The 12037-nt window shown below is 42.4% G+C and overlaps 1 protein-coding gene across 1 annotated transcript; it reads left to right on the top strand.

The window, feature by feature from the left end:
- The first annotated feature begins 1976 nt into the window (after positions 1-1976).
- On the top strand, positions 1977-12035 carry LOC117505408 (up-regulator of cell proliferation-like). Its single transcript, XM_034165054.1, is given in 5 exon segments — positions 1977-1991; positions 2099-2198; positions 3866-4796; positions 4798-7011; positions 12017-12035. Coding segments are annotated over 5 exon segments (3276 nt in total). The 5' UTR covers positions 1977-1979.
- The last annotated feature ends 2 nt before the right edge of the window (positions 12036-12037 follow it).

The following is a 12037-nucleotide window of genomic DNA, read 5'->3' as shown; positions in this document are numbered from 1 at the left end:
CAAGGTCGAGTTCCCGGCAGTTCTGCTTGAATCACACATGACTTAAATGCAGAACGCCATCCAATTATCTGCTTCAGCTGCAAGTCGTCCAGGTTGCACGTGAGCACCAAGCACAGGTGCTTTCCATGATGTTGATGAGGGTGAAGACTCTTCAGCCAGCACCTTCTTCACAGACAAATCAGCCCTCATGCCACCTGGAGAGCAAAGAAAAGAAAAGAACACCAAAACATCCAGCCACGCCCCCCCCCAACACAACACTGTCCCTTGGTAATTGGAGAATAGTGTATTTTATTCATGGCTTCTTTGAGTTCCACACAAACCTAGATATACATTTGTCCCATTCTCTGAATTGGTCCACTTTTGAAGACAATTTTTCATACCACTACTACTACCAATATTCTAATAATAATTTTAACAATTAAAATGTTGAGAAAGAATTTAAATGTTAGAAAGAATTTAATAGTCACATTTATAAACAATGTATATTATAAATTGTATGTTTTACTGTTACACTCCTGTCAACATTTAAATATGAGGTCAAGAAAGATGTGTATTTTATTTCTCATAAAACAAGTACAACCCCAATTCCAGTGAAGTTGGGATGCTGTGTGAAATGTAAATAAAAACAAAATACATGATATGCAAATCCTCTTCAACATATATTCATCTGAATACACCACAAAGACAGGATATGTAATGTTCAAACTGACAGACTTTTTTGTTTTTGTGCAAATATTTGCTCATTTTGAAATGGATGCCTGCAACACATTTCAAAAAAGCTGGGACAGGGGCAACAAAAGACTGGGAAAGTTGATGAATGCTCAAAGAACACCTGTTTGGAACATTCCACAGGTGAACAGGTTAATTGGAAACAAGTGAATGTCATGATTGGGTATAAAAGGAGCATCCCCAAAAGGCTCAGCCATTCACAAGCAAAGATGGGGTGAGGATCACTACTTTGTGAACAACTGTGTGAAAAAACAGTCCAACAGTTTAAGAACAATGTTTCTCAACGTTCATTTGCAAGGAATTTAGGGATTCCATCATCTACAGTCCATAATATAATCAGAAGATTGAGAGAATCTGGAGAACTTTCTACACGTAAGCAGCAAGACCGAAAACATTGAATGCCCGTGACCTTGAATCCCTCAGGTGGCACTGCATTAAAAACTGACATCATTGTGTAAAGTATCTTACCGCGTGGGCTCAGGAACACTTCAAAAAACCATTGTCAGTTAACACAGTTCTTCGCTACATCTACAAGTGCAAGTTAAAACTCTACCATGCAAAGCGAAGGCCATACATCAGCAACATCCAGAAATGGCGCCACCTTCTCTGGGCCCAAGCTCATTTGAAATGGACAGACGCAAAGTGGAAAGTGTGCTGTGGTCTGATGAGTCCACCTTTCAAATTATATTTGGAAATCCCACACTTCCCTAACCTCAGCCAAGTCCTGTTACTCTTCCAGATGATGGTTTATAAACTAGGGATGGGACAACTAGTTGTAATAGTCGACTACAACTAGCTAACTAGTTGACTATATTTTATTATTTTTAAGTGCATTTAACCTTTTAAAGAATAGAGATGCTGGAGCTGCCACCACTCTCTTCACTCAGTGAAGAAAGTGTCTAAACCTTGGCAAGTGAATTAGTAACCTCAAACGAGTAGTTTACGCCTAGTAAATGAAAGTATTGTATTCATGCAAATTCTGTTTCTTGTATTTGTAATTTTGTGCTTATGTTTGTTCAAATAAATGTCACATTTGACTTTCACCATGAAGATTCAAAATTGGCTTAATTCATTCAATGTCAAATTTAGTCGATGACTAATGGCACCCGACTAGTCGACTAATGATTTTCATTAGTCATCCCAACCCTGTTATTAACATGAGTAATTTTTTACACTCTTGTTTGTCACTTTCAGCGAGAAGCAGTTTGAATAATCTGGACCAACTGTGCGATACCTGAAGATTTTTCACAATGGATGGAGAGGTACTTCTATCAGCTCAGTATTTAAAATAATAAAAGGACTTCCAGGATCATACGCATGACATATTTGTTAAATATGGTAAAAGTACTGTATGTATTTTATTTATTAGGAGACCTGTGATGGTTTTGTCATTGAGCTTTACTGTGTAGAAGAGGAACCTCCCCAAGCATCACAGTCTGATGGTCAACTGACTGATGCAAGTGTTGAAGGTCAGTTTGAGTTAATTTACAAAATTAAATGTAAAAATAGAAGAATTCTCAAAAATCTGGAAAGACTGCTTTGGGTATATTGGCCAAAAATCTACAAACTGCTTAATTTCAATGTAATATGTATATACAATTTTATTTCTATTCATGTAAAACCTTCTTCCAGACCCTCCCGTGAAGTTAATGGTCAAAGAGGTCAGCAGTGACTCGGTGTCTGTGTGCTGGGACAGACCTGGTGGACACATGGAGACTTACATTCTTACTAAGAGCAGGGATGGAGCAGTAACAGAGCCACTAACAGTCACAAACAGCCCGAGTCCGATTCTGCAGTACAACCTTCATGTTTCTACTCCAGTGAAGACTGAAACAAAAAGCAAACCAGTTGCATCACAGAACAATACAAGTAAGTTTAAAAATACAGTATTGTCTACAAATGTAAGATGGCTTTAATTTGGCTTTCAAATCAAATTCTTATATTTTGTGATCAATATATGTCCGCCTCTGCCTCTTTGTAACATTGCACGTGTCAGTAAAACTGAATAATAATAATTACATACCCTGAAAGCAGTGTTGCTGATTTTGCTCCTGTTGTGTTTGCACATCCAGAATTATTGTTCAGGTTTTATGCCGTTTCTGATGCAACTCTAAATGTACAAAGAGATCGGGGAATGGGTGAGCTTAGAATCCAAGACCAGTTTCTTTGATAAAATTTTATCAGTATCGATGCCATTATTGATTCCCTTATCAATACCTCTTGTAAATTTTCTCTGTACTAAAAGTAGGCTTTACAGTTGTTCTATGTCAAAAACATTTTACTGAGTCTTAAATTAAATAAAAATGAAAATGGGTCTCTGAGCATAAATAGAAATAAACAAAAGCTGTAGTTTTTCTCAAAAACATTTCCTTTCAGACACTGACACAAATCTGACTCCAGACCTCTGAGCTGAGGTCTTGCAAACGGCTGCGCTTCAAGTCAACATCAAAGTCATTCGTAAAAAGCAGACGACGTCTCATTTTGGGAGGAAAAAAATGTTTTAGTCTGTTGTAGTTTGTTGTCTGTGTTACAACATTTGGAAAGAGGTGTCATTTGATTTAAAACGGTGATTCGCTTTGAAATTATTAATTCTGACTGGACTCTAACTTGACTCGGCAGAGAGCTGTGTAAATGGAACAGAGGATGATTCTTGTTTCTTGCTTGCAACAAGACAAGAGGCCCATTTAGTGACTTTAATCTGCGCAAAGGTGACTCACAATTGACATTTTTAAATTGCTTTGAGAGGGGTTAAGAAGCGGACTTGCCGCTTCTTAAAAAAGCAGCAAAGCAGAGAACCAATGAAGCAGTGGATCAGAGCACTACTTTCGTTGCTTCAAGCCTCAAGCAGAGCCGGTGCAGAAGCTGTTGATTACCGAACCGCTGCAGGGTCTGCAATCAACGCAAAGAAATGATCATTTTCCCAATAAAACCCTCAAAAATAACGGCCAATCTGAAGGAACGATAAGGGAATTGTTAAGCAAATGCTATTGATGTTGGTGGATCGAATCATTTCTTCACGATTCTCGAAAAGAGCTGGTTCTCGATACCCATCCCTAATCTCTGTATAGCTATACTCATTCATTTTGGCTTTTAAAATACTCTGTCTTTTTATATAATACTGTTGTCATGTCCACAGAGACACAGCTAGAGAGTTTGTTGGAAGATCTGGGCCTGGAGCAGCACAGGAAAGAGAAGTTATCACTGAGAACAGTTCTTCAGATCGACAGCAACACCGTCACTGATGAACCTGCAAAGTGTTTGTCAGATCTTCCGTGGTACTTTCTGAAAAAACTGTTGATGTTCAATGTGACAGCGAGGAATGTAAAATGTACATCAGCATGCAAGTCAGAATCTAAAGATCCATCAGGGAATACAGAGTTAGATTTTGATGATCTGTACAATAGTCCAGAGTCAGATGATGCACTGAACCCATTGGACCTGATCACTGCTCTGTTTCTGTGCTCAGATGGTTTTGTTCAGCAGGAAATGACCCTCAAAATGTCCATGTGTCAGTTCTCAGTTCCTCTGCTGCTTCCTAATTGCGACACAAATCAGTGCATGCTCATGCTTTGGGCCATGAGAGACATCGTGAAAAAGTACAGACCTCAGTCGCTTTCAGAATCCAAAGGCTTTATTGAAGAAAGAATTATTCACTCTAAACTTCCAATGATATCTTTTGTCAGACTTGGTGAATGCTCCATGTCCAAGTCAGAGATACTCAATAAGCTTCTGAGCAATTCTCAGCAGTACCACGACACCTTTGTTCACCAAAAAATGGAGTGTGGAGACACACCAAGGAGAATATCCAATGGATTGACTGAAATTACTTGGTATCTTCCATGTGGGAATGAAAACATGGATATTTTCAGCGAGCCAGTAGCTATAGCTAACCTCCGCGGGGACATTGCTTCACTGGAAACACCGTTTTCCTTTTTGTGCCAGACATCTGCAGCGGTTTTTGTGTTCTTTGACAACTTGGACCCAGAATCCAGCAGACCTCTGCTGAGCCAACACAAGGCAGAATTGTTTTTGGTGGGGAATCTGCAGAGCAAAAGCTTCTATCTGGATGATTTTAAAAAAAGTAGCAACTGATTTGAGATTGACCAACAAAAACATCATTTTGAAGAGGAAGCAGATTAATGAAGCTGATTTTGTGAAACATTTGAGGACATCCATTAGAGATATAGTTGACAAGTCACAGTTTAAGATGCAAATTGAACAGATGAGTGATGTTGCCCATGAACTTGGTATCTTGGTTGATGAAGATTGCCCGGAGTGCCAGACTGCTAAGAGAAATGCAGATTCAATCACTGAAAAAATACAAGACTGTTTTAATTACAAAAAAGTCCAACTTCCCTTACAAGGACAAATTTGGAAAGATTTGACCTCTTTGGAGAAAGAAGGATGTAGACTTCGAAAGGTTGGTTCCAAAGACATAGAAATGTACAAAAGTGAGTTATTAGAAAAGAAAGAGAAACTCAGGAAAGAACAAAACTCTTGTGCCATGTCAGACGCTGTGACGTGTTTCATCAGTGCCCTTTCAACCTCAGATATCGAGAGGCGATTTTTCCTGAAATGGATGAGAATTAATCTTGATAACTTATCTCAAGAAAAACAGTCTGACCTCAGGGAGCAGTACAAAAAGAAATGCCAGAATTCTGAGAACAAAGAGGAAATTAAAGAGATCGACAGACAACTTTCTGACAGCTCACTGGGGATTGAACACTTCTTACGTGAAATGGGGCAAATCTACGAGGCTGCTGCATTTCTGTCAGAAAGAGACGCAGCACATCAGCAACTGCAGCATTTACCCAAACTGTGTGCAGAATTGCTGCTTGATGGATTTCCACTTGAGCTTGTAGATGGAGACGCATCCAACATCCCTCTGAGGTGGGTGACTGACATTCTGTCTGAGCTGGAAAAGCTGGTGTCTCCAAACAACGAGATGTTGGTCATCACAGCTCTTGGAGTTCAGAGCACAGGAAAGTCCACTCTCCTGAACACCATGTTTGGAGTGCAGTTTGCTGTCAGCAGTGGTCGGTGCACCAGAGGAGCCTTCATGTTGCTCATCAGAATCAAAGAAGATGTCAAAAAACTGCTTAACTGTGACTTTATGGTCATCATTGATACTGAGGGTTTAAAGTCAGCAGAACTTTCACAGCTAGAAGAAAGCTATGAGCACGACAATGAACTTGCAACATTTGTTGTGGGAATGAGCGACATCACAATTATCAATATTGCAATGGAGAATTCAACAGAAATGAAGGACATTCTGCAGATAGTTGTGCATGCGTTCCTCAGGATGAAAGAGGTCGGCAAAAAGCCCAAGTGTCAGTTTGTTCATCAGAATGTTTCGGATGTTTCAGCCCATGAGAAGAACTTAAGAGACAGGAAACTACTCTTGGAGCAGTTAAACGAGATGACCCAGGCAGCAGCCAAAATGGAAAAGAAAGAAGGAAACACAAGCTTCACTGACGTGATGGAATACAATCCAGACACTGGCAACTGGTACATTCCTGGACTGTGGAATGGGAACCCACCAATGGCACCAGTTAATGCAGGGTACAGTGAGGCAGTCTATGAGCTGAAGAAAACCATAATCCAAACTTTGGGGGGTTGTGAGTCATCTGCTAATAAGATCAGTGAGTTTAATGATTGGATGACCAGCCTGTGGAATGCAGTAAAGTATGAAAACTTCATCTTCAGCTTCAGAAATAGTCTCGTGGCTGATGCATACATGGAATTATGCACAGAATTTAACAAATGGGAATGGGAATTCAAGAAACACATGTACACATGAATTAAAAATGCTGAAATAAACATTTCCAACTTTGGAACAGTTGCTTTGAAATCAGAGATCTCTGACTTGGGAACATTCATCACAGAACTGAAAAGTGAAGCTCTGTCAGAGCTATCTAAACAGGAGATGATTGTTGATGAAAATCTGGCAAAGTACTTTGAGCAAAAAGAGGGTCATGTGTATCTAGTAGAACGATATAAACAGGACTTCTCAAACAGTGTGAAGAGCCTTCGACAAGAAACTGAGAACTCTGTATTCAATCAGCTGAGAGAAGCAGCTGAAATCAAACGAGGAAACACAGAGCTGGACAGAATCAAAGAAAACCACAGAAGGAAGTTAGAAAGCAGAGTCCTTGCACTGATTGAGAAATGTCAGAAGAAAAATGTCAAGATGACAGATGAAGAACTGGAAAAAGAATTTGAGGAGATGTGGAATAAAATGCTGGAGGAGCTGATCTTCTCCAAACAAAACATCAAGGATGTGTTTAACAGACAAATCAGCCCTCATGCCACCTGGAGAGCAAAGAAAAGAAAACACCACCAAAACATCCAGCCACGCCCCCCCCCAACACACAACAGTACCCCCCCATCAACGGGAAGCCTCCCGGCGACCGAACAGACCAGGCCCGAGAACAGCCCCTCCCTCCGGGGTCCACGTCAGGAAGCAGACGGCAAGACAGGCACCGCAGCTGGAAGGCCGGCTGGAATCAACAAAAGCCCCAAAACATTCCCCAGAACAAGTCCACTCACACAAAAAAAACATAAAACCCACCCAAAACCTCCACAGGGGACCGTCCCATCAAACCCCGGGAGGAAAAGAAAAACTCCAAAACACAAAAACCCAACACAGTCCCACAACACAGTACAAACGTAGATGCATAAAAGAAAAATAACAAACAACCCCCCCAGAATGACCTGCAGAGCCCAACCCCCCCTCAGAAGGCCTTCATTGCCAGTTCCAGGAGGAACAGCCAAAACCGTGATCCCACAAAGGTCCCCAGGTATACATGGAGTGAAACGGTGCGCCCCAGGGGACCGTATCATCAACCCCAGGAGGCACCCTCCCCACAACCCCGGAACCCCAGATCCGGTCACACTTGGCCGGCCGGTCCCAAGCCAATTCCCCCCCCAGAGGACCGTCCCATCAACCCTGGAGGCGGAACCCGGAAGGAAACAAAATAAAACCAAAAACCAACCCCCGGAGGACAACCAAAAACAACCCCGGGGGGATATAAAACGACCATAAACCCCGTTGCCCTCCCCGGCACCCCGAAAGACCCCAGGTCCCTCCCAGAGCCCTTTGGCGGCTCTATTTCGGCAAACGGCTCAAAATAGTAAGCCGGAGAAGGGAACAGGTAAAAACTAACCCAGCTCCAACCCCAAAGCGCAGCGGAGAACCGGAAATACGTCCGGTGCCCCAACTCGACCATACCCCAGCCACTCGGGAGGGGTGGAACTACCGAAATGGCAAACAGCAACAGATCGGCCCACCCCTCCGACTGAGGCATGTCTCCGCTGCACCACACCCCGGCAACACCCATGACAATCGGTCCAAAGGCTCACCGAGGCTGGAGTGGAACCGGGCCCTAACCAAACCAAAAAGAACGCCTCTAACACCCCCCCCCTAGGTGCAGAGGTCTTCTGAGAATGCTCAGCGTGACCAACCTGCACCACCCCACAACCCACAAGACAAGCGGTCTAAGGGCAAGTGAGGTTGGGGTTAGGAATGTAGAGAAATAAAAAACAACAAAACAAAACGACCCAACAACCCAAACAGAAAATACCTAAAAACACATACACAATTGACAGGTAAGTGAGCCCAGGCGGGCTTCTGACCGCCTATCACTCCACCAGATACGCCCCTACCTCCCCAAACAAGTATAACCCCTGATTAAAGAAACCAAACATTTACGTGTGCTAAATTTTTTTTTTTTTTTTTTTTTTTTTTTTTTTTTTGTTATGTGGGTTCTGTTGCCTGTCCAAGAACACTTGGAGTTACGTCACCGTTATTTCTCTTGACGCTTACGTGTCGGGGCAATACAGGAATCTCGACTCGTCCGAGCTGCATGGGCTCGTCAATAGGAGGAGCCGGAGGTCCCGTCGGAGGAGCCTCAGTGGGGCGAAGAGGAGGTGGCCCAGCTTTGTGTCGGGGAAAGCCCCGAGACAAAAAAAACCGCTCTGATGGGCGTCCTCTCTCGCGTCCACGCTCCTTCATCCGATCATCTAGACGAATCACCAACGATATTAGCTCGTCTAAATCGTTTGGCTCATCACGGACCGCCAGCTCGTCTTTTAATGACTCATTTAACCCGTCTACAAACACGCCCCGTAATGCTGCGGCATTCCAACCTAATTGAGCAGAAAAAATCCGGAAATCCACGGAATACTCCGCCGCACTCCGCCTCCCCTGCCTGAGATTCAGCAACCGTTGAGCAACGGTATTCGTTTTCACCGAATGGTCAAAAACCAGTCGGAACTCCCGGGAGAAATCCTTAAAGGACCCTAACAATGGCGAGTTGTTACTCCACAACGCTGTGACCCAAGCTAAGGCGTCACCTCGGAGCAAATTTGTCACATACGAAACACGACTTCCATCAGAAGAGAAGGAAGCCGGTCGCTGAGCAAAAACCAGAGAACATTGCATCAGAAACGAAGCACAAGCTTCGACGTCTCCCGCATAAGGCTCCGGATGACAAATGATCGGTTCAAACACCGAATCTTTGGGTGACGGAGTTATCTGCCTTGGTATCGATGATGCCGCAGCTGGCGCTGCAGGAAGCGGAACGGCTTGAGCTGCAAGCTCCGTAACACGGGCGTCTGTTTGTTTAATTTGATTTGCGAGGTGTTGTAATTGCTCCCATATTTTCTCCAAGTGTTCTTGAATCTTTTCGGCAAAAGGAACCGCCTCTGCCGCTGGGTCCATTATGGAATGGCCGGGAACTTCTGTTATGTGTCGACGCGGATTGAGGAGCGAACCTGCGTCAGACAGGACCCAGCGCTAAAAATAACCAGAAAGCGGTTCCAAACAAAAACTATTTATTATACACCTGTGTTTAAAAGTGTAAAAACATAAAAAACAACGTCCCTCTGGTGGAGTGATTCGTGGCTCGCTCTCCAGCGCCCGCAAGGATTAAAGCCGGCGCTCCTGGACTTCCTACCACCGCCAAACACCCCCCAGGTGGACACGACAAACTGATTCTCTGTGAAGCAAAGAGACGGTGAGGTAAGTCAACAGATACAACTATATCTTCCAATAAACACACGCTGCCAGCAACACACTCAGGTCAGTGTCCTTTCTTTTACTTTATGCAAATGAGCAGCTTCTCACAACAAGTGGAGGATCACTTATCCTTCACGCCACAGCAGTGAGAAGCAAACTGCGCAATTCTCTTTACAATTCCAGTATACTGTGTAACAAAACACCAAGTTACTATCAACAAGTACCTAAACACTTAATTACCTTTCGTGTGTGCTGACAGCATGTGTCCTCACCCCTCCCTGCTTCACGGGCTCGATGTGTCAAACCCAGGCGCGGTCCTCAGCGTCTCACAAACGAACGTCACAAGGTCGAGTTCCCGGCAGTTCTGCTTGAATCACACATGACTTAAATGCAGAACGCCATCCAATTATCTGCTTCAGCTGCAAGTCGTCCAGGTTGCACGTGAGCACCAAGCACAGGTGCTTTCCATGATGTTGATGAGGGTGAAGACTCTTCAGCCAGCACCTTCTTCACAGACAAATCAGCCCTCATGCCACCTGGAGAGCAAAGAAAAGAAAAGAACACCAAAACATCCAGCCACGCCCCCCCCCAACACACAACACTGTCCCTTGGTAATTGGAGAATAGTGTATTTTATTCATGGCTTCTTTGAGTTCCACACAAACCTAGATATACATTTGTCCCATTCTCTGAATTGGTCCACTTTTGAAGACAATTTTTCATACCACTACTACTACCAATATTATAATAATAATTTTAACAATTAAAATGTTGAGAAAGAATTTAAATGTTAGAAAGAATTTAATAGTCACATTTATAAACAATGTATATTATAAATTGTATGTTTTACTGTTACACTCCTGTCAACATTTAAATATGAGGTCAAGAAAGATGTGTATTTTATTTCTCATAAAACAAGTACAACCCCAATTCCAGTGAAGTTGGGATGCTGTGTGAAATGTAAATAAAAACAAAATACAATGATATGCAAATCCTCTTCAACATATATTCATCTGAATACACCACAAAGACAGGATATGTAATGTTCAAACTGACAGACTTTTTTGTTTTTGTGCAAATATTTGCTCATTTTGAAATGGATGCCTGCAACACATTTCAAAAAAGCTGGGACAGGGGCAACAAAAGACTGGGAAAGTTGATGAATGCTCAAAGAACACCTGTTTGGAACATTCCACAGGTGAACAGGTTAATTGGAAACAAGTGAATGTCATGATTGGGTATAAAAGGAGCATCCCCAAAAGGCTCAGCCATTCACAAGCAAAGATGGGGTGAGGATCACTACTTTGTGAACAACTGTGTGAAAAAACAGTCCAACAGTTTAAGAACAATGTTTCTCAACGTTCATTTGCAAGGAATTTAGGGATTCCATCATCTACAGTCCATAATATAATCAGAAGATTGAGAGAATCTGGAGAACTTTCTACACGTAAGCAGCAAGACCGAAAACATTGAATGCCCGTGACCTTGAATCCCTCAGGTGGCACTGCATTAAAAACTGACATCATTGTGTAAAGTATCTTACCGCGTGGGCTCAGGAACACTTCAAAAAACCATTGTCAGTTAACACAGTTCTTCGCTACATCTACAAGTGCAAGTTAAAACTCTACCATGCAAAGCGAAGGCCATACATCAGCAACATCCAGAAATGGCGCCACCTTCTCTGGGCCCAAGCTCATTTGAAATGGACAGACGCAAAGTGGAAAGTGTGCTGTGGTCTGATGAGTCCACCTTTCAAATTATATTTGGAAATCCCACACTTCCCTAACCTCAGCCAAGTCCTGTTACTCTTCCAGATGATGGTTTATAAACTAGGGATGGGACAACTAGTTGTAATAGTCGACTACAACTAGCTAACTAGTTGACTATATTTTATTATTTTTAAGTGCATTTAACCTTTTAAAGAATAGAGATGCTGGAGCTGCCACCACTCTCTTCACTCAGTGAAGAAAGTGTCTAAACCTTGGCAAGTGAATTAGTAACCTCAAACGAGTAGTTTACGCCTAGTAAATGAAAGTATTGTATTCATGCAAATTCTGTTTCTTGTATTTGTAATTTTGTGCTTATGTTCGTTCAAATAAATGTCACATTTGACTTTCACCATGAAGATTCAAAATTGGCTTAATTCATTCAATGTCAAATTTAGTCGATGACTAATGGCACCCGACTAGTCGACTAATGATTTTCATTAGTCATCCCAACCCTGTTATTAACATGAGTAATTTTTTACACTCTTGTTTGTCACTTTCAGCGAGAAGCAGTTTGAATAATC

The sequence above is a fragment of the Thalassophryne amazonica genome, chromosome 23 (genome assembly GCF_902500255.1).
Source record: "Thalassophryne amazonica chromosome 23, fThaAma1.1, whole genome shotgun sequence".
NCBI lineage: Eukaryota > Metazoa > Chordata > Actinopteri > Batrachoidiformes > Batrachoididae > Thalassophryne > Thalassophryne amazonica.
This window is presented reverse-complemented; position numbering and strand designations above follow the sequence as displayed.